Here is a 23,582-nt window from a genome sequence, read left to right as displayed (position 1 = left end):
AAATTACATAAACTCACTATTTATAAATTTTTAAACATTCTAATCTGGGAAGTGGTAAGTTTATTGTGTAAAATTTGGAAAATAGAGGCACGTATAAAGACGGCATTTGTTATCTCACCATTAAGAAACCATGATAAGGATTTTTTGTTTTCTTTCTTTTTCAAAATGAACAAGGCAAAGCAAAACAAAACTAATTTGAGTCATTCTGTAGGCATAATCTTCAATCTTTTTTTTTCTTCTCAGAATGTGAACATTTCTTCATTTTTTTCTTAATGAATGCACAAAATTAAATGGCTGAACCAGATTCCATCATAGAGATAAACTGTAACTTAATTCCTCTGTCATTTGACAGTAGTTTCCAGGTTTAATCCCTGCATGTAAATTTTTGAATACTACAATTGATTAAAAATACACCTGGCTGTAAATGATAATTTTATGTCTGCAAAGTTTACAAATCAGCTTTCTGTAGAAATTTCTGGTATTTTTAAATTGTGCTGGAGGATCTGGCTCTTCAAAAAAAATCCTTATTCCACCCCTGCTTCCCCCCACACCAGAAAAAAAGCCCTGTAAGTAATTGTATAACAAATATTTTCAAGTATGAATACTCATTAGCAAATTTTTCTGTTGATAAAACTGGATTTAAAATTTTAATTTTGTTTGTCTAGAATAGATACATCTTTGTTTTTCATGTATTTAAAAATATTCCATTTTAATCTTTCAAATGTCTTTTTTTTTTTTGCCTCCTGTTAAGAGGACATTTCGCTACTGATTTTGGTATTTTGTTTTGCAGAGTAACAGCTATCCACCAATGTCCGATCCATACATGCCTAGTTACTATGCTCCATCCATTGGATTTCCATATTCTCTTGGGGAAGCAGCATGGTCCACGGCTGGAGACCAGCCTATGCCATATCTGACAACCTATGGACAAATGAGTAATGGAGAACATCATTATATACCAGATGGTGTGTTTAGTCAACCTGGGGCATTAGGAAATACCCCTCCATTTCTTGGTCAACATGGATTTAACTTTTTTCCTGGTAATGCTGATTTCTCTACATGGGGGACAAGTGGATCTCAGGGACAATCAACACAAAGTTCTGCTTATAGTAGCAGTTACGGCTATCCACCTAGTTCTCTTGGGAGAGCTATTACTGATGGACAGGCTGGATTTGGCAATGATACTTTGAGTAAGGTGCCTGGCATTAGCAGTATTGAGCAAGGCATGACTGGACTGAAAATTGGTGGTGACCTGACAGCTGCAGTGACAAAAACTGTAGGTACAGCCTTGAGCAGCAGTGGTATGACTAGCATTGCAACCAATAATGTGCCCCCAGTTAGCAGTGCAGCACCTAAACCAACCTCCTGGGCTGCCATTGCCAGAAAGCCTGCCAAACCTCAACCGAAACTGAAACCCAAGGGCAATGTGGGAATTGGGGGTTCTGCTGTGCCACCACCTCCTATAAAACACAATATGAATATTGGAACTTGGGATGAAAAGGGGTCAGTGGTAAAGGCTCCACCAACCCAACCAGTTCTGCCTCCTCAAACTATAATCCAGCAGCCTCAGCCATTAATTCAACCACCACCATTGGTGCAAAGCCAACTGCCTCAACAGCAGCCTCAGCCACCACAACCACAGCAGCAACAAGGACCTCAGCCACAGGCCCAGCCTCACCAAGTGCAGCCTCAACAGCAGCAGCTGCAGAATCGCTGGGTAGCTCCTCGGAACAGGGGAGCAGGCTTCAACCAGAACAATGGAGCGGGCAGTGAAAACTTTGGTTTAGGTGTTGTACCCGTCAGCGCTTCACCGTCTAGTGTAGAAGTGCATCCAGTGCTGGAAAAGCTAAAGGCCATAAACAACTATAATCCCAAAGACTTTGATTGGAACCTGAAGAATGGACGTGTGTTTATAATTAAAAGCTACTCTGAGGATGACATACATCGTTCCATTAAGTACTCTATCTGGTGTAGTACTGAGCATGGTAATAAGCGTTTGGATGCAGCTTACCGTTCCCTGAATGGGAAAGGCCCACTCTATTTACTCTTCAGTGTGAATGGCAGTGGACATTTTTGTGGAGTGGCTGAAATGAAGTCTGTTGTGGACTATAATGCATATGCTGGTGTCTGGTCTCAGGATAAGTGGAAGGGCAAGTTTGAAGTTAAATGGATCTTTGTCAAAGATGTTCCCAATAACCAATTACGGCATATTCGCTTAGAAAATAATGACAACAAACCAGTTACCAATTCAAGGGACACTCAAGAGGTACCCCTAGAAAAAGCTAAGCAAGTGCTTAAAATAATTGCTACTTTCAAGCATACCACCTCAATCTTTGATGACTTTGCACATTACGAAAAGCGTCAAGAAGAGGAGGAAGCCATGCGTAGGGTAAGGATACAGTAACTGTGTGTGTGTGGCGGGGAGGGCGGGGTCTTTGTATGGCCGGTGGGGTGTGTGGATGAGTATTCTTTAATGCCTTTTAGTATTACATTCTGAATTTAAGAGCTTTTTTTCTGAAGGAAACTGACTACTTAGCGTAAGAAACAGAACTCTGCAAACAACTTTTGAAAGGGTTTGTGTGTGCCCAGTGTGAATTGTTTCTTCTTTCCTTCCCAAGGGTAACCCTATACTGAATTTGCATCTTGCCCGTTCTGTTCTTCATACCCTTCAGGTGATAAAAGGTCATTGAGTCTCAGTGTTGATCAAAGCTGAATGAGTTGGCATTTTTAATAAGCAGACTTTTATGGACTGGGCAGGGGCTCTAATTACTAATCTTATAAATCATATTAATTTTATGAGAAAATGTGTTTAGAGTTTGAAACAACTTTAAATGTTTTACTAGTATTTATTTTGTGTTTATGAGAAATAAAATAGATTTAAACATAAAACTCCTGAAGTATTTTCATAATTTATATACTTAGAGCACTTGTACGAAAATATAGTGAGGATTTGACTTTTGGAAGGCAGCTTAGAGTTGAGAAGACATAGGCTTTAGAATTAGACTGCAGAATTTGGTTTCTAATTCTGTTATTTATCCTCTGTGAGACTCAGGGAAACTTTCCTGAAATTACACACGCTGTTTATGCTTGCATCACGTTGGCCAGCATTTGATCACAAGGTAAGGCAGATGGGGATGTTTTCTGTTCCAAATTACAACATAAACTCAAGGTCCTATTTTTAAGTGGAAAGAGAGAATGGATGGATTTTTTCATAGGCAAAACATTTAAATTTCTTTTGAAAAGAAGCAGGGGTAAAGCTAGAAGTTCCTCCAGTAAATAATGTTTGTTACTATAGTAAGATCTATGTAGAAATTAAAATAAAAGTGGAAACTTAATTTAACTCTATATGTAAGATGTCAGTGATTCCTTGCTGTGTGTGAGCTTAAATATCTTGTGGTTTCTTGATTCTGTGCAGCAGAGGAAACCGCCGCAACTAACATTCCTCAGGGAATGATGTTGAAATAATGATCCTAGCAGTGCTTTGCAGACCTTAGGGCACATACATATCAGTTGGGGTTCTTCTTAAAAATACAGATTCTTGAGACCTGCCCCCTAGTAAGGGCCCTAGTGGTCGCTTACCAAACCAAACCAAACAAAATTTTTGTACTGCAATCTCAACTCCTGGACTGAGACAATTCTCCTGCCTCAGCCTCTTGAATAGCTGAGAGAACAGGGGGCACCACCATCCTCAGCTGATTTTTCTGTTTTTTGTGGAGAGGGTCTGGCTCTTGCTCAGGCTGGTCTTGAACTCCTGACCTCAAGCAATCCTCCTGCCTCCCAAAGTACTTGGATTATAGGCTTGAGCCACTGTGCCCAGCCTGGTATACATTTTTAACAAGCATTCTAGGTGATTCTGGTGCTAGTGATTGTTATTGTTATGAATTGTTAGAAACTTTGCTTTGGAGTAATACAAATGACTAAGGCTCTGCTGAACCTTCCAAGTGGATTGCTGAATGTAATTTAGCTGTCTCCCACTTGTGGGATGCAAGTAAATATTTCATTTTTGGGATGTGCTTATTTTAAGATATTTTTGAGAAATATATAGACGGCGAAATCTCTTTGGGAAATTGGATGTGAGACTCAAAGATTTGGGGGCTTTCTGTTCTTAAACACATTAACTGCCATCTGAGTTGTATTTAAGTCACGCCAGTTTTGAGCCCAGGGCCTTGTGTAGCATACGTAACTCACACATCTCTTCACCTTGGGAGCTGCAAGAACTATTTTTCAAGATGCATATAACTCATGCACAGAAAACAATAAGAAATAACAAAGTTTTCATTAAATTAGAAAGGATCCTTTTGTTTTTGAAGTTTTTATTCTATTTTCCTAATAAAAGCACTGTGGCCCCAAGGAAAAATATTTTTTTTCTGGTGTGGCAGTCAATGTGTTAAACAGTTGATTGCATGGAAGTGGGTTGGGCTGAACTCCCCCCCAAAAGATGGAAGGAATGGTTATTAATGCTTGTCTCCCACGACTAAGGAGACAGTCACCTTTGTATGTCTTCTCACTTTTCTTTCATACTCAGTCTGAAAATTTAGTCCTAGTTTTTTTTCCCATCCACCAACCCCCAGTTTTATCATTTTTATTATTTTAATAATTTATAGTTGTTGCAGAAGTTTTCTGTGACAGTTATAGATAATAGCCGTATTATGACATACTGTAGCCATATACACAACAGTGATTTAAACTTTAATTTTATATTTGTATTGTTTCATTGTTTGCTGCCAGTTATTTAAATGTCTAACCCACCTTTGACAGCTTTATTTTGAATCTTATTTTGTTATTTTTAGATAAAGTAATATAGTAATACATTTGTAAGCTCTTCCAGATTTATAAAATGCCTTTCTTTGGCCAGGATACGTGAACAACAGTTTAATGCAGTATAGAATTCTTGGGTCACTTGGGTCACTTTTCGCTCAGTATTATATAGGCTTTGCTTAATAGTTTTATGGTTTTATGTTACGGAAGAGTCTGAGGCTAGCCTGAATTTTCTGTTTGTAAATAGCTATTTTTGACTGTGTGCAAAAAAGATTTTTCTTTCTTTTTGCAATGTGAATGTATATGTGAAATGTGTACACTGAGTTTTTATTATTTTCTTTAATCCTTAGTCTACAGGCCTAGTTTTTATTTTTATTTTCTCTTTTCTAGTAATGTCAATAAATATGTTGAATTTTTGTCCTTGAATGCCATTGGTTATTATTTTCTTTATTTGGAGAATTTGAATTTCCATGTCCATTTGATTTGCTTTGTGTTGATTCTGTGATTTGCGAGGTATTCTTCAGTGATCAGTATTAGTATTAGTTTGCTTACATTATCACATTCAGCTGTCTTTTACAACTCTGTTTTCTTAACTGAAGCCCTTGAGCCAGAGTTCATCTTGATTTTATTGAACATGAAGATAACTATATTTAAAGCTTACATCTGCTTTCTGTAATGTCATTTTTAGAAACTTCTTTTATATTTTCATTTCTTTTTAAAAATTTACGTATATTAAAATTGTAAATTTCCTTGACCTGCCCCTTTATAGTCAAGTCCCACCCAATTGCTGAATCACTGATGTATTTTGTCCTGATAAGGTGTTTTCCATATTATCATATAAATGGGATTATACAGTTTATAATATTTTAATACTAGCTTCTTTTACTCAGCATAATATATTAGCCATTTGTCTATGATGTAATATGTATCAATTCTGTGCTCCTTTTTTAAATTCCATTTATGTAATATTCCGTTATATGGATGTACCACGGCGTATTTATTCCATTCATCCTTTGAAGGATAGTTGTTTCCGTTTTTGGCGGAATGCAAATAAAACTCATGTAAATGTGTACACATCCTTAAAAGATTTTTTTGAAAAATCATACAGTAAAATTCATTTTTTTTGAATGAGTATTTAGCTCTATGAATTTTAACACTTGTAGATTTGTGTAATCACCACCTCAGCTAGGATACAGAACACTTTCATAATCCCCCAAACCTCCCTTATACTACTAGTCTTTTGTATTCACATTCTTCTCCCATGCCTGCAGCTGCTGATCTGGACTTGTAGTTTTGTTATCTCCTCTTTTGTGGGGGGATGTGGGAAAGCCTCAAGACTTTTTGGGCTTTTTTTCTGTTCAGTTATTGAACCAGGAAGAGGATCATCCAAGCCAGGTATTTGCTTCAAAGTAGGTACTTCCCCTACCCCCCTTTCTTTAATTCCTGGTGTTAGTTGCATATACCCTTCCCATTGCAATTGTGGGATGGGCAAATCATGCTGTAATTTGACTTTACCACTTAAATGATTAATTAGCCTGTAGAAATTTAGAAGGGATAGGCAGTACAATGGATACTGCTAGGTATTTGACTTTCCCTTGAGTTTGAACCCACTATGTCAGGAGCCAGTGTCCCTTGCTTACTAACTGGTTAGCATGTAGGTTACCATGTGTTTTTGCTCAGTTTTCTTGCTGATGCTGTTAGCCCTTGTCCGGGCAGAATTTGTAGATCTTCGTTTGTGGATTTTCTCTTTGATATGCTTGCATTTGGGCTTGTTAGCATAACTGCTTTCAGATACTCTTGGCATCCCAGTGATGAAGGATATACACTCTGTCTATTCTCAGTCCTCAGTAGCTCCATCAAAAAGGGTACAAATTAGTAGTGTTTTGCAAGGATTTTCTTTACTTCTTATACCTTTTTTTTTTTAATAAAAGTAGTTACAAGTCATTATTAGTGTCCTCTTTAATATGAACCCATCTGTCTTGTATTTAGCTGAAATTTCTCAAGGCTTCTGGTATGTGGATGTCATATTTTCCCAGGTGCACATCTTACAGACCTTGGGTAAAAGTTAAATATCTTATTAAATAAGACAAAAACAGCACTAATTGTGAAATAAAAGGTTGATAAATTTGACTAGATTAAAATCCTTTCATCAAAAGATACTTTAAAGAAAGTTTAAGAAGACAGGTTTTTGAAAAGACTGAAAGAAATTTGAATATAACTGACTAAAAATTAGTATCAAGGCTATATAAAGAACTGTGACTCAATTTAAGAAAAAGATAACCCAATAGAAAAATAGGTAAAAGATACTGATAGGCATTTAATGAGACAGGAAACACATATGGCTAATAAGTATATAAAGCCTTACTAAAAATCAGGGAAATATTTTTCTGCATACATTGATGATTAAAAAATCAGGGAAATAGAAGTCAGGGCTGCAATGAGAATATTCATTTTGCATTTTCTTACGAAGGTTAATATTCATATACCTTATAATTCAGCAATTCCCTTCTGGGATAAATACCTAATAGACATTTACTAAATAGCCCAGAAAACATGTATAAAAATATTATTGGCACGATCAACGATAGTAAAAAAAAAAAATGACAACAATTCAAATGGGTCATCAGTACGAAAATGGCCAAATACTCTGGTGCTACAGTAACACAGTAGAATGATTGAAAGGTAGTTACATGTAACAGTATGGGTGAATCTTTTTTTTCTTCCTCTTTTTTGTTTTGGAAATACTTTTAAATTTATTTGGGAGCATAAGAATAATGTGTAAAACATATACTTTTTATCCAGATTCACCTGTTATTAACATCCTTTCCCATTTGTTTTATGGTTCTTTTTGAAGCACTTAAGAATAAGTTCCATATATCATGGCTCTTTCCCTCAAAAAACTATAGTGTATATTTACTACTAATAAGGATATTCTCTTAGAAAACCACAATGTTCTGTCAGTTGATCCACAGAGTCCTGTATTTTTTTCTTTCTTCTAGTAGAGGATCCAGTCCAGGATCAGGTGAAGGACCTAGATTAGTCAAAACGATTTTGAATAATAAGAACAAGTTTTGAAGGCTTGTGCTAACCAGACAACAAATTTTTGCATTCTCCAAGTTTTGGGGGAATTGTTCCTTTCCTGTTTTTTTAATAGAAGTTTCGTTGTTCTAAATTTTATATTTGTCTATGGTTAATGTAGGTTTCATTTCTTCTGTGTGTTCATGTTTTTCTTTAAAATCTTGAGTCTGTTTATGGTAACAGACAGGGACTTTAAAAAGCTAATTCCATAGCTTGTCATTGCTAGATATTTTTTACTGACTTTTTTTTCCTACTGATTATTTTGGCAATGGAAGTTCCCCCTGCTTGCCTTACCAGCCAACAAGACTCTTCCTGTGGAGGAGCCAACCTAACATATCCTGTCTGCTTATATAAAACTTGGAATGTCAGGCCCTCTATTTTAGAGTGAAGGATATTGGTGAAACTTCAAACTGCAGGAGAAATCCATGCCAGTTAGTATTTGTATAGTTCTTAGATGCGAAGACATAGTTTCGATATATTTTAGTAAAATCAAGTCAAGCTTGATATAAGAATGATCAAGACAAACCCATTAAAAGAAATGCATAATTGAGGGTGCAAATGATAATTTAAATTATAAAATAAAATTGTAATTTTTGTTGTTAAGAAGGATTCCGATGTATAACGAACAGCAAACCAGCAAGTGTTTTTGGAAATTAGAGACATGATTGTCAAAATACAAAATCTGTAAGTAGATTAATAAAATGCTCATGTTTTAAATTTAGTTGATGATACAGGATTTCAAATCAGGGAAAATTTACAAATGTGGAGCAATAGAGATGAAAATATACAAGGTGAAACATGTAGTAGAAAGGGAGGTGGTCCAGTATCTCTATAAAGATCGTTGAAAGAGTACAGGAAAAAACAAATGGAAGAATGATTAAAGAAAAAATTTCAGAGCCAAAAGATACATGTTTTCAGATGGAACGAGCTTACTGAGTGACCAGTTTAGTTTAAAACTAAAAAGAAAAAAAAAAAGGTAAAGAGAAAATCTTAAAAGCTTCCTGAGCAAAAACCAAATTACCTACAAAGGAAGAAGAATGAGACTGTCATTAGAATTTTTCTCATCTGCAACCCTGGATATTCAATGTAAAATTTTATTTCAGGTTGGAAGGGAGTTGGGCATAGAATTACACCTGTAAAGGTGAATATATAATTATATCAGTGAAGTGGGGTGCAGGGTGGGGTAACAAAATAAATTCAGGTTTACAAGAACTTGGCCACATATCCTTCATGAAAGTTACTTGACATATTTCAGCAGAATGTAAAAGGAATTCAAGAAAGATAACACCTGGTTGTATTAGAACAAATACATCTCAAAATAGGGACCCTATGTGCATTTGAGTCTGCAAGGTCTTCATTGTTTACAGTGCATCTGAGGGCTTCTGGCATCTCACCCTGTCTGCCAATGGGCATTGTGGTCCTTCAAGCCTGAGAAATGAAATGGTTGGGAACTACTGGCCTTGAAGAAATGAAGGAAGCTAAAAAAATTTCTAGATAGTTTTGGAACATAAACTATGAAAAAGCAAGACTGGCTTTGTTCTCTGCTGAATCCCTAGCACCTAGAAAAATGCATGGCACATAGTAGGTTTGAAGTAGATGTTTGTTAAATGAATAAATGCTTTGGAGAATCTTATTATATTTCCTTTTGCAAAATGAATGCCGTAGAGTTTTTCGTTCTTTTGTACTATTTATGGGATCATTCAAGGTATATGACAAATGCTGTCTATTGATTTTTTTCCATTTGTAGAAATGGACAGTAGGATATATAAGATTTACTTCTGTTTAGAACAGAATGATACAAGATGGAATGGGAAAGAAAGGTTTCAGGAAGAGTAAATCACTTATTTTCTTTCTTATCTTTCTAAAGGTAACATAATTGTTTAAAGATGATATGTTAGAGAATAGTGCAAGCACGATGGCTACCTATTCTCTAGAAAGAGATGGAGCCCTGCAGTTTGTGCAGAAATAGCCAAGGTATAATTGTAATAAAATCCCTATTAAACACAAATTACTTTCTAGAATCTTCTATGTATATCAGTCATGTATGCTATTATATAGTTGGGTATTTCTGAAGATTTAAGATTTAGTGCCTGGTATTAATATATTTTTTTCATATTTGGAACAACTTTGATTTTAAGATGAGGTAATGTTAGGTCTGTCTTAAGTACTCAAGTTTGTGTTAACATTCAAGGAATTACTTAAGCCATAATTATATCTATGACAACAGTAAGCATTTTTCTGGCAGTTGTATCCTTATTTTTAATAATAGTGTAATTGTGAACACTCATCATTAAATTGAATGGAATTTCAATAACAGTTGTTTTTTAGTATATGTGGGGAATTCCAGGACCACCATGTATATCAAAATCCACACATAGCGAAGTTCCACAGTCTCTGTATACGTGGGTTTCATATCCCTTGAATACTGTAGTTTTGATCCGAGTTTGGTTGAAAAAAATCTGTGTATAAGTGGACTTCCACAGTTCAAGCCTGTGTTGTTTAAGGGTCAACTGTTATTTATCTTTTTCTTCAGTAAATATGCAATGACTTAAGAAACATACATATTTAACTTTGTGTGGATATGAAATATCTTAAGTTTCAGAAAATATTAATTTAAATATTGAATTATTCCTCTTTAATAGTTTATTTTAAACATGGCATGCAGTTTCTTAATTTAGAATACATGTGTCCAAGAAAAGAAAATATTTTTTCATGAAAAGAGAGCAGTAGCTATTGAAGGTAAGATTGATTCTTCAGTAAGTGTAAATTGAGGCACTTAATTGACTTTACCTGTTCCTTGGAATGGCTTAAACATTTTTTCATCTATATCGATCTCTTGTGTATTTTACCCTACTCATAAAACGAATATTGTTGAAGATAGGGAAAGACGCCATGGCTCTTTTCCCTGACAGTTCTGGATTTATGCTAATATTATATACTCGGGACTTTGCTACTGATGGGTCTAATGAATATAGATAGTGCTGTTGCCAATTGTATTAATTACCTATTGTTGCCTAACAAATTTCTCCAAAACTCAGTGGCTTAAACACACAATTTACAGTTTCTATATGTCAAGAATCTGGGCAAAGCTTGGCTGGGTCCTTAGCTTTAGGGTATCCCACAAGGCTGCAGCCAAGGCTGGGCCGGGGGTCTCATCTGAGACTTAAACCAGACTTACGTGGTTTTTGGCAGAATTCAGTTCCTCAAGGGTTGTTGGACTGAGAGCTTAGGTTCCTGTTGGCTGTTGGCCAGAGGCTGTGTCCGCACTGTTGCCTGCTTATGGGCCTTTCTCACAAGGAGGCTGGCTTCGTCAAAATGAGCAAACTGAGGAGGCAATAGCTAGCAGGACAGAAGTCACAGTCTTTTCTAACTTAATCACAGAAGTGACATCCTGTCATCTCTGCCTAATTCTGTTGATTAGAGAAGCAAATCATTCATTAGGTCCAGCCCACACTCAGAAGGGAATTATACATGGGTTTGAATACCAGGATGCAGAGATTAGTGGGAGCCTTGTCAGAAACTGCCTGCCACAATTACTTTTAAACCTTTTCACTGATGGACCATGTGGTTGTATCAAATCATGGTTCCTGATTTGAATTTGTGGTGCTCTGGGCAATATTTTTATGATTATCAGATCTTTAAATTTTTATTTGTAAACTAAAAAAATAGATTAAGGTCTTAATTTTAAAAATTTCATCTTATATCTAGTGAAAATTATTTTGATTGGGAGTATTAAGAAGTCAAGGTGGATTTTTGAGCTAGGCCTTGAATGATACGGTAGGATTTTTTTTTTTTTTTTTTTGAGACAGAGTCTCACTGTGTTGCCTGGCCTAGAGTGCCATGGTGTCATCCTAGCTCACAGCAACCTCAAACTCCTGGGCTCAAGCAATCCTACTGCCTCAGCCTCCCGAGTAGCTGGGACTACAGGCATGCACCACAATGCCCGGCTAATTTTTTCTATATATATTTTTAGTTGTTCAATTAATTTCTTTCTATTTTTAGTAGAGACGGGGTCTCGCTCTTGCTCAGGCTGGTTTCGAACCCCTGAGCTCAAACAATCCGCCCGTCTCAGCCTCCCAGAGTGCTAGGATTACAGGTGTGAGCTACCGCGCCCGGCGATATGGTAGGATTTTAAGATAAAGTCAAGAAAGGCATTCACAGCATAGGGTATTGTGTATGTGAAGTCATCTAAAAGAGGTAAAACTGGCAGGGGTTGGGGCAGTACAGAAAAAGAGAGAAACTTGGAAAGATAAATCGTGAGTTGAAGAAATCTTTATTCAGCGATCATTTTTGAACAAGCTACCATGTGTTAGACATTAAGGGATAGAGCTCATTAAGAAAATTCCTGTCATGAAGCTAAAGTCTGGTAGTTTTGAGGAGTAATTTTAAAAGGTTTTTTTTTTTTTTTTTTTTGAGACAGAGTCTTGCTCTGTCACCTCAGCTAAAGTGCACGGGCATCATCATAGCTCATTGCAACCTCAAACTCCTGGGGTGAAGCTATCCTCCTGCCTCAGCTTCCCGAGTCACTGGCACTACAGGCGCGCACCACCACACCTGGCTAATTTTTCTCTTTTTAATAGAGACGGGGTCTTGTTCTTGCTCAGGCTGGTCTCAAACTCAAGCTGGTCCTGAGCTCAAGCGATCCTCCCACCTTGGCTTCCCAGTGTGCTAGGATTAAAGGTGTGAGCCATGTGCCCAGCCTTTAAAAGTTTTTAAGCAGGAAAGTTATGTACAAATGAAAAGTATGTTGAAGTCTCAATTTAGAAATAGCTATTATATGTATTTATATAAAGATATGTATTGTGTTTTCAATTACATATGAAATGTGAACGATAGTAAAACCTTTATTTCACTATTTTTTCATTTTGTTAGTACGAGTAACATTGTATGTATAAAACTCTGCTTTTTATGTGGTCTCTAGCTAGATAGATATCATTTATCAGATGTTGAGTTAATCTCTTCATTGTAGAAAATCCCCACCAAATTCTACTATGTTGCACTCTAATTTCTGAGTGAAATTGACTTCACTGTCTCTTGGCAGAAAACTTTGAATTTATTGAAAACTGTTTAAACTTTAGCATCTTACACATTTGACATACTCAATATTGATGTGTTTTCTGTTGCATTTGAAATAAGATGAGAAAACGTAAAAAAGCATTATGAAATCCTAGGCTACAAAAAAGCAACTAGTGAATAATTTTACTTGTGAAAGACAGTCTATATAATATAGTAATTATTTTTATTTTGTCATAAAGACTCCAAAATCTGACATCCAAAATAGAATTGCATATGGATTCCTTTGCTTGGCTTGAAAAGCTGCTATTACCAGGTCTTTTTTCCTGAGATATCTATTAGCAGTCCACTTCTATCATCATATATTTGGATCCTCCAGGTTCTTTTCTTAACTGTGTTCCCCGACTCATTCAATAGATAAATATTAAAGGTTACCAGTAAGCCACCAAAGATAAATACTCCTTATTCTATAGAACTCAGTCTGCTTGGAGAGACAAACGTATATTTCCTCTCAGGAGAATTTTGTAGTTTTCAGTGTTGAGGGCCTGCATATGTTTTGTTAAATTTATTTCTAAGTATTTTATACTTTTTGATGCTTTTGTAAATAAAATTACATTTTCAGTGTTTATTTTCTAATTGTTTGCTATGTCCTTGTATTCAGTGACATTGCTAAATTCACTTAGTCTAGTAGTTTTAGTGATACATCCTTATGATTTTCTAACAATCGTATAGTCTATAAATTGAGACTATTCTGTTTCTTTTTGATCTTTATGTTTTTCTCGCCATTTTATTTTTGTTACTAAATAGGAAATTAAGTAAAAACTATAGAAACAAATAAAACTGAACATAAATAAAAAATTATGTGATGAGTGTTGTTTTGCTGACCTAAATCACACCTCAAAACATGAATTTAGTTCTGAGTCATATAGCTATGCTCCTAGTCTCCTTGAACCACCTAAATGTTATTTCTGTTCTACACCATTTTTTTCTTTTTGAACTTCTTAACTGTTCCTTTTTTTTTTTTATAGTACTTTGAGTTTATTTGATCTTTGGTTGACATAAATGAATATTAATATATATTAGACTGCATTGATTATTTTCTCAAACCTAAAATACTTATTTTATAAATACAAACTTGGATACTGGAACCTTTTAAAGTAGTTCTATATTATAGTGTGATCGTGCAGAGATGATCAAGAGTGTTAGAGCCTCATTAAAATGGAAACGTAAGTTTAAAAAATGTGAGAGTTGATTTCCAAAAGCAGAACCTCTCCATTCCCAAAGCATAATCATTGTCCTTTTCCCTGATGACTATGTGGTTTTGAATTTGTTTTACAGTGCAGAATTGGCTTGTGTCCTTTATTATTTTTTTTAATTTCAGAATATTACCAGGGTACAAATGTTTTGGTTACATGAATTGCTTTTGTATAGTTTGAGTCAAAGTTATGTGTGTCCATCACATAGTGTGCAGTGTACCCATTAGGTGTGAATGTAGCCATTTACCCCTCCTCCTTCCCACCTGCTTCCATTACACTTTTGTTTTTTGCTTTCTTAACGCAAAAGGGTCTGTCATAATATTAGTTGGGATGGTGCATGCCAGATGCTTATCTCTAAGTATAATATTATAGCACTTTACATGCACAGGCTTTTGAGTAGCTTGAATTTTATCTGTTACTGCCCTTGTTCTACTCTTTAGCATAAATTTTTCTAGACCTTTCAGCCACCTATGCAGATTTCATTCCTGGTAAATCATTAATTTTTCTGAAGAATTAAATCTATTAGATGTTTTAACTTCATTGTTCACCTGTAAACCTTGTCTTTTCTTGAAACATGCACACTGCTTTTTCATACTTTAAAAATATATTAATAGTCTTGATATATTCCTTGTTTTTAACTTTTGGGTGAAATTTAACACTTTTACCTTCATAAACAATAAAGAAAAGCAGGGCAGCCATTAAAATAACACTACCTTATAGAATATATTTATTTCATATTTCTACCATGTAATATTTGGTACTTCGGAGTTGTATGCATGTTGTATTTTTCTAAATTTAGTGGTGATTTTTAAAAACTTTATTTTGAAATAATTTTACATTTACAGAAATGTTTTAAAGGTAATACTGGGAATTTCTATATATCCTTTATTCAGTTGCCCCTCATATCGACATGTACATAATCATAGTACTTTATCTAAACTAAGAAATTAACATCGGTACAATACTATTAAGTAAATTACAGACTTTTCCCAGATTTCCCCAGTGTTCTCACTACTATCCTTTTCTGTTTTAAGATCCAATCTGCACACTAAGATTGCATTTAGTTGTCTTGTTTCCTTAGTGTCCTTCAAGCTATGCAGGCTATTACGGTTTCTCTCTCTTTCCTTGTTTCTCATTTTAAACGGTACTTTGTATTTTGTAAGATATTTTGTAAGTTGTCCCTCAGTTTCAGTTTGGCTGATGTTTTCTCATAATTAGATTGAGGTTATGGATTATGGGGAAGAATACCACAGAAGTGATAATGTCTTTCTCATCATATGTAACTGTTTACTAGTGATGTTAACTTTGGTTACTTAGAGTGGTGTCTGCTAGGTTTCTCCACTGTGTCCTGTTTTCCCCTTTGCATGCTCCATTGCTAAAAGCAAGTCACCATGTGCAACCCAGACTCACGAGGAGGAAAACAAACCCCATCTCATGCAGGGAAGGAGTGTCAAAGAACTTGTGAAATTTTTTGTTGTTGCTATTTGTCACCTTTCCATTTGTTGTTTTTCCTACTTCTAGAATATTCATTTTGTCTTGGATCTGTCCTCTAGTTCTCCTTTTGTGTGTGTGCTTTCCATTTCATTTTTCCTGCTCTGTGATGTGACATATTTCCTGGATTTAATATTCTATACCATAAATGAGTCAGTGACCATTTCCCTCTTTAATTCATCTATTGAATTTTTTAATTTGAAAATCAGGTTTCTAAGCCACAAAAAATGTTTTGTGTGTGTGTGTGTGTGTTTGTGTTTGTTGCATTTGGCTCTCAGGTGTCTGCTTGCTATCCCTCCACCCCTTTTTTTTTTAAGGCATTTACTGCTTCCTTCAATTCTGTTCTGTTGCACCTGTGTCCTCAGTGTTTATCCTCATTTTCCTTTTAAATGCTGTGGCTTCCTAGATACACTGTTATCTTTTCCCTTGTGGCTCATTTGGCCTCCAGTCTGGTTACTGAAATACTCCTAATGGTGATAAACCTGCAGATGATTAGAATGAAAATAAGTCATTTTCTGTGATGTTAAGGGCAAGCTGTTGGCCCTTCAATGTAAGACATTGAAAAAAGCTTTTGTATTCCAACTTTTCCTTAGTTTGAAGACGAGGGAAGTGTTAGCTCATTTGTCTGTAACTTCTTTCAAAAAGACTCTTTGAAAAAGACACGAGTTGGCCATAAACTTCCTCTTGGGTTCATCTCCATAGGCCAAGTCCTGGTCTTTGCCATAGGATCCTCTGTTTGGTGTCCAGTACTTGCTCAGTTCAGGGTGGGGAAGAGGCCGTATACTACCCAGTGTTTTCCTCAGAGACTCGTTAGCCCTCAATTCTGAGAATCTGCCTGGTTAGGCATAGTGCTGTTAATGGAAAAGTGTTGGGGATGGGTGAGGGAGGGAATTCTCCACAAATCATTTTTTGAGGTTTCAGTTATTATTAAAAGTAAAAATTGAGTTCTGTGAATCATTTTGGAAAGAGGAGAATATGTGTATAAAGTGACTTTTTCTGAACTATCACTAGGGACTTAGTCCATCTCCAGGTATACTGGATCATGGCTGTTTTCATGTAATTCAAGTTTCCTTTATCTTTGTTACTTTCCAACAATACACCAGTACATGTAATTATGATGTCAGCTGTGTCATATAGACCTCATTTTATAATAACACCAAAAGTTAGTGATACCACTGATAGCTCATCATTTTTCAGTCTCATATTTCTAGTGGTCTATCGATAGCTGATAGCATGCCCATAGATACATAAAATATGTGTTGAATAGTAACACTGTCGGGCACAGTCCATCTTGGTAATATAAATGTGAGGGTTTTTGGTCTTAAAGCAGAGGTTCTTTAAAAATGGGTAGACTCCTGGAGGACTTAAGTTCTTTTGATGGACATTTGCCATGCATTGAGGACTTCCAGATTTGTGTTCCCATCTGGGACCTTTCCTCTTATCTCCAGGCTCATGTATCCAGTTGCCTATTTGACATCTTTTTTGTTGTCTCATAAGCATCTTAAATTTAATATAACTCGTGTTTCTTTGCCAGACCTTCTCTTTCTTATTAAAGGAATAATACTAAAAATTCTGGGGTCATAATCGATACTTCTAATTCCTTGTTGGCTGTGCCTTCAGATGTATACCGAATCCAAGCACTTCTTACTAGCTCTACCTCTTTAAAGTTAATTTTGTCTTAATCTTTTAGATTTGTTGATATATTGGTATTAATATTTTTATGCTAATCAGTCTACATGACATTTATACTTCATTTCTTTTTTAAAATTAATCATTCCAGAGATTTTTCTGTTGCTTTTTTCTTCCCCCCAAAAAACACCAGGTTTTATTTATTTTTTCTTCTTTTCTAATTTCCATTGTGATTTTTTTTAGAGATTCTTGGAACTTTGTTTTAGAATTTCCAAATGTGGGTAAAGTTTTTCTTGTTATCCATTTGTTAAAATTGATGTCAGAAAATATGATATTGCTTCTTTGGCATTTACTGAGATTTGCTTTCTGGGCTGGTATTTAGTTACTTTTTGTGGTTCATTGTACACCCTGGGTAGAATGTGCACCTTGCAATTACTTGTCTCAGTTTTTTGTATTCTGTCTGTTCAGTCTGTATGTTTACGAAAATGTCTGCTTTGCCAGTTACTAAGAAAAATGTGTTAAATTCTCCTGCTATCATTATGAATTTGCCAGCTTCTTATAATTCTGACTTTTAATATATTTAAAATGGCCTTTTTAGTTTAATATTTTAATAGCTTTTCAAAACCTATTATTCAGTATGTAGTGACCATTTTTATTTTCAACAATGGTTTTTGCCTTTAAGTCCATTTTGTCTGATATTAATATAGTTGCATGAGTCTTCATTTGGTTTGTGTTGTCATGTCTCCATTAATTTTAACTTTGCTCTTATGTTTTACGTTTATTTCTTGCAAATTATGTATAATGGGATCTTTTAAAATTCTGAGCTGATATCTTGTGGTTTTGTTGCTGAGCCTCCATTTATTGTGACTCCTGATATAAATGTATAAATGATATATTTTTTTCTATCTTCTTATTTTGTGCTTTCTAATTAATCTAGATCTTTCAAGTTTCCTCCCTGTTTTCCATCCTTTTGGATTAAGTTTTCTTTATTTTCCCCTTTTTCTGTTCACTGAGTTGGAAGTTATGCGTTATATATATAGATGTATTATAATATATATGTAATGTCTATGTTTTAGTGATTCAGTTAAAGTACATAGTTGATTACAGTTCAAACTGAAACAGCATCTCCAATTTCCATTTAAATAACACGTGATCCTGTTATAACTAATCATCTCCCTTGCATTAAACTTCTCTTTGTCTAACTTAAGTGGAGTTGCTTTTTATTTCTTGTAGTTTCTGGGGCTTCTCGTGGAGTTCTTCTCCAGTTTTGATCATTCATTTTATGGGAAAGAATGAGATGTATGCTCTTGTCTCTTTTTGCTTTATCTACATGTATTTTATATCTAGGTAATGTTTCAAATTATTTTATGTTCAGAGCGTGCTTCCAAATTTATCATCCAAAACTATTTTGTTTCCTTCAGCTGAGAACTAAACTTTATGTTTCAGCTGGTTTGTGAAAAGTTTTAGGGCCTTTGTAAAATTAGGCTACAGCTTTGTGGTACCAAATTATTTTTTATTTTTATCCTTGTTGATATTGTTGGATTTTGGGGTTTTGTTTATTCTTTTGAAACGTGTATTTAGCTAGCTGTACTTGTTTTTTGTTTTAGTTTTTCATTTCAGTGTATCTCATTGATACTTGTTAGTCTATGAAATAATTTTATTTATAGTTATGTAGGAGGACATTTATTTTATTAGCTTTCTACATGAAATATTGCTGTTCAAGTTCCAGGAATGCATTAAAATGAAAAAGAAAGGACTTTATTAGCAAGGAACTTGAGGTTCTCTCTGAAATTTAAAATACAGTTGTCTGGTGGTGTCTCAGAGGATGGGAAGCTAATGTGACCACTTGCAAAATATGACTTGTATTTACAATAGAATGTACATTACTCATGCAAAAATAAAATGAGAGTAGCAAAAGCAAAGCGAGAGAGTCTTATAGTGTATTAAACACCAATGGGTTTCAAAGTGAATTCCTGGACCAGCAGTCCAGGATTACCTGTGAACTTGTTAGAAATGCAAATTCACAGGTTCTGCTTCATACTTCTGAGGCTCAACAATCAGTGTTTGGACAGGCTGTCCAGGTAGATTCTGATATTTGTTAAAGTTTGAGAACCACTGAGGTACACACTACAACAAGATGTTACACACTACTTGGTGTGTTCTATTGGTAGACATGTACAATGCTAGTCATCATTTTTTTTTAGACAGAAGTGTTATAAATATTTGATTAATAATGAGCTTGTGAAAACATTACTCAGTTTAACTCTTGTTTAAGTGGTTTGCTTTCTTATATAGAAGGAATTATTATTTTTCTCTCAATTATGTCATAAATCAACATTCAACTGAATCTACCTAACAACTCATCATATTTCTTGAGGTGGAAAGTTATAATACACTGAATGTGAGAGTAAGATATGGAGGAAATTGGTGATTCAAAATATTTATTAATACTGAAATCTTAATTGAATGTAACTTTAATGTAATTTAATGCAACTCTTTACCTTTCCTCCTACCCCCACTTCAGCCAATAGTTTTCAAATTTCTGTGAAGGCCCTTTTAGATCTATTTAATACCTCACCATCAAAAACTCATTGAAAGGGCTCAAAATGCATTATAATATTCTTAAACAAAATCCTGTGGGAAAATAGGGCTACAGAGAGGACCTATATTTTCCTGAAGTAGGTCTTCGTGTTTGGGAGTTCTTTATTTAAAATGTTTTGTGGAATTCATCCCACTGTGGTACACAGAAGTAATTGTAAATCATTTTTTAACTAATTACTTGAGTTAGTATTTGAAGAACTTTCTGTAGATATCATTTGTATTATATGTGCATATAGTTTAAAGTCTTTAAATAATGATAGTATTTTGTTATAATTCTTTATGTGTTTTTCTTTCAGGAGAGAAATAGAAACAAACAATAACCATATGGAGATTTCCTGTTAAAATTACAACACTAATGACGTAGACTCTGGAAATGCCTAATAAGTCAAAGAAGACATTATTAAAGCTTTTTTTCTGCTTAAGGTGACATCTTTGAACACTTTAACACAAAATTGACTCTTCTTGTAATGGTTTTCATCAGCGCATCTGCCCTTATACTCTCACCAAACACACTTGAGAACTGTAACTTCGTCAAGCACTTTCTGTCCTGAAGCTTTTACCAGTATCTGCTGTCTTTTGTAATTATGCATCCTAGCTAAGGCACAGAAGACTGAATGAATGCAAGGATTCATTAACTCTTTGAATTTGTTAAATACTAACAGTTAACCATTAGAAGTGGTTCAATGATGTAAGAGTCACACTGCTTCAACTTTTCTTTGTTGTAGTTTTTAAATTGTCAATTTTTAGCTATTTGACAGATTAAAAGCAAAATAATCATGCCATATTTAGTCCTGGAGTTCAAGTCTAAATGTTTATGTGAAAAATTATTGTAGTAAACTTTTAATATGGCAAAGCAACCTTAAGCTCTATTTTAGCCAAATGAAACATAATCTGAAATTATATTAGAACATTTCCCTTGTCTTCAAACTGTTTGGTGTAACAGAATATTGATATGCAGCTTGGTGGATTTCACCAGTTAATGCACATTCTTCTCCCCAGTTCCCCCAATAATATGTATATTGAGAAATGTGCATTTGTCTGAGGAATTATTTTGTTTGCTACCACTTAATGAATCTCAAAATTTTGAGTAAATGTACCTCAGTCTAATCAGACTTTTTATGACCTTTATAACTACATTTAAAACCCTTAATTCCTATTTCTGGGTGTTTGCGAGCCTGATTGCTATCATGAAGTAAAAATTTATTACTCTAGATATTCACTAGCTGAATAAACATAGTTCTTGTTTAGCAAGCATATACTGTTCCTCAGCTCTTTTCTCCAGCTTTTGCAGTGTCCTGGCATCCTTAAAATACTTTGAAAATATGGCCTTGATCCATGGATTAAATCAGTATCTAAGTGAATGTGTTGATGTTTTATTGATCAGATCTATATAAGTGGGAATACAGCATATATCTGGGTATTCTTATAGTTATCTTTTTAACATCTTATTTTTTTCATTAATTACATATCAACATTAATTTTGTATCTTGAAGCAAGTTGATTTTGTATAATTAAATGTGTCAAGTATCTGTATTAACTGATTTGATGGCATAAGATTATGAAAATAATGTACTTGCCCCTTATATTACTGTTCCAAGAGGAGAAAGCTGTGTAGAAAGATATGTTAAGGGTGAAAATAGCAATACAGTAGATTTGAAGACCTTGATGTTTTGCATTACTCCATTTATGTTTACATCATGTTTAGAAATGTTTTCATTTACTATGGTCTTTGGTCACCTCAACTCAAAAACCTAGTGTCAGATATTTCTTTGAGGCTTTCATTTATACGATTTTTTTTTTTTTGTACAATGGTTTCTTAAAATGTACAAATACTGTATTCACGTGAAAAAAAAATACAGTGTTTGTAGATAACCATAGCTACTACACAGTTCTTTGGTAGTCCCAGTGTAGTTATATCAGTGTTTACTGAAGGGAACATCAAAATTATAATGGTATATTATAAAATAAAGACTTTCTTAAAGGAAAATTGCACCTATTTTACCTTTTTAAGAGTAAGCCATGAAATCTTATAACATGTCTCATAACTATTTATAATGAAAATTGGCATTTGGGTATAGTCACCACAGCAATGTTCTACATCTCTAAGATTATATAGGTAGGACATGTCAAACATGACTGTTGTCATTCTGGAGGTCCTATTAGAAAACTATAAAAGGGTGACCTTGTAGGAAGGATCTGAGTCCTCCCCCTAAGGTTCTCTTTTTCTTGGTGCTTTATTAGCAACTCTGGATATTTTTATAAAACTAGTTACATTATAAATGGATTCAAACTTGTTTAATTTACATTAGGTTTTTATGTAAGATTGTCAAGGAAGCACCCAGCAAGCAGGCCGATTACAATAGACTCAGACATGTTAAATAAATGTATTTAAGAGTCTATTCATGGTGAGGCGTACGTCCCAGTGCCTTTAACCTGGATTTCTAATCTTAAGTGAAATGGGTGCAGCATTCCTTTGGAAAAAAATCCTTTTTCTATTCAGTTGATAATTTTGTGTTTTGCTCATTAAGTTTTCTCCAGAGCACCCACCTTCTCTTCCTTCTTGGTCTGTCATTGTATTGCAAAATGTTTTTCCTCTGAATGAAATTATTACAGGTTGTCTCAAGAGAACAACCAACTAACTGAATGTTTCTTAACTGTGGGGACCAAAAGGGAGAGAGCCTGGGGTCACCTGGGGTTTACAAGAGGAGACACATAATCAAATGTTTGAATAATCATAAATTAAGACATTACTGGCCCAGTAAATTTCTTGCTTAATGTTTTTCCAAGTTCTGGTTTGAATGTTTCTTATTAAAGTTATCTTATGTGGGTATTTTATTTTGAAAGGTATTATAGTTTGTATATTTAACAGTAAGGGGGAAAATGTAACCAAAATTAGTATTCCTTCTCTATACGTATTGGTACTTGAAGATTCCTTTCAAAAGAAACCCAGCCTTTTCCTAATTTAGTACTTAATTCCTCTTTTTAACTTAAGTGATCTTTCTAATTCAAAAGCTGTGTTCTTTTTGAATACCATGCATGGGGGTTAAGCTGATGTTAAAACAGTTTGCAATAAAAAAGAATCAGCTTAAGTCATTTAATCATTTCAAGTGCATTCTGCATCTTTTAAAAATAAGTTTGAGAAATTTAAGAGAATTGTGTTTTCATTAAGTTTTGCGTATCTTTTGTTATGCCATGTAAATTCCCTTTTACGTATGATTAAAGGAAGGTTATGATAAAATGATTAGTTCATTTACATTCACTTGTAGCAATTACATGAGAATTTGAATTTTGTCGTGTTTGGGTTTGTTCATTCCTGTGAATGATGGTACAGTTAGGTGAGATTTTCTGTTATGGTACCCAAACTCACCATTTGGTCCTCTTTAATCTTTGAGGGTTTCAATAAAAATTGTTCACTCATACCTGTGTTCTTTCTATTTCATCTTTATAAATATGTATTGCCTGCCTGAAAACATTAACATTTTTGCCTACTCTTTCATGGATTTCCTGATGGACATATCTTCCAAATATAAATAGATTATGTCACTCCTTCTAGTTGGCCATTGAAGTAGGGGAATTAAAGAGAGGAGGATAATAGTTTATTCTCATCTTTATCCATTCCAATGACCTAATTGAATTACATGCTCTTAATGCTAAACTTAGAGCAAAAGAAAAAGAGAACCTGTTTATTCTTTTTTTGTAGTAGGAAGTAGTAGTGGCAGCAGCTGCTAATAACCCCTTAGCGCACTCTTGGTACCG

General features: G+C 34.6%; 1 protein-coding gene across 3 annotated transcripts in view; it reads left to right on the top strand.

Annotated features, from left to right (window-relative positions):
* The window catches only part of YTHDF3 (YTH N(6)-methyladenosine RNA binding protein 3), a 39,643-nt gene extending 16,398 nt beyond the window's left edge, over positions 1-23,245 (top strand). For all 3 annotated transcript variants that reach the window (XM_012647914.1, XM_012647913.1, XM_012647915.1), the window contains 2 exons: positions 791-2,389; positions 20,123-23,245. In XM_012647914.1, coding sequence (XP_012503368.1) covers positions 791-2,389; positions 20,123-20,146 — 1,623 coding nt within the window. In that variant the 3' untranslated portion in view covers positions 20,147-23,245. The remainder of the gene's footprint in view (positions 1-790; positions 2,390-20,122) is intronic.
* The last annotated feature ends 337 nt before the right edge of the window (positions 23,246-23,582 follow it).

The sequence above is a fragment of the Propithecus coquereli genome, unplaced genomic scaffold, assembly GCF_000956105.1.
Source record: "Propithecus coquereli isolate 6110/MARCELLA unplaced genomic scaffold, Pcoq_1.0 Scaffold277, whole genome shotgun sequence".
In the NCBI taxonomy this organism is placed as follows: domain Eukaryota; kingdom Metazoa; phylum Chordata; class Mammalia; order Primates; family Indriidae; genus Propithecus; species Propithecus coquereli.
Note: the sequence above shows the minus strand (reverse complement) of the source record. Positions and strands in the feature narration are given on the sequence as shown.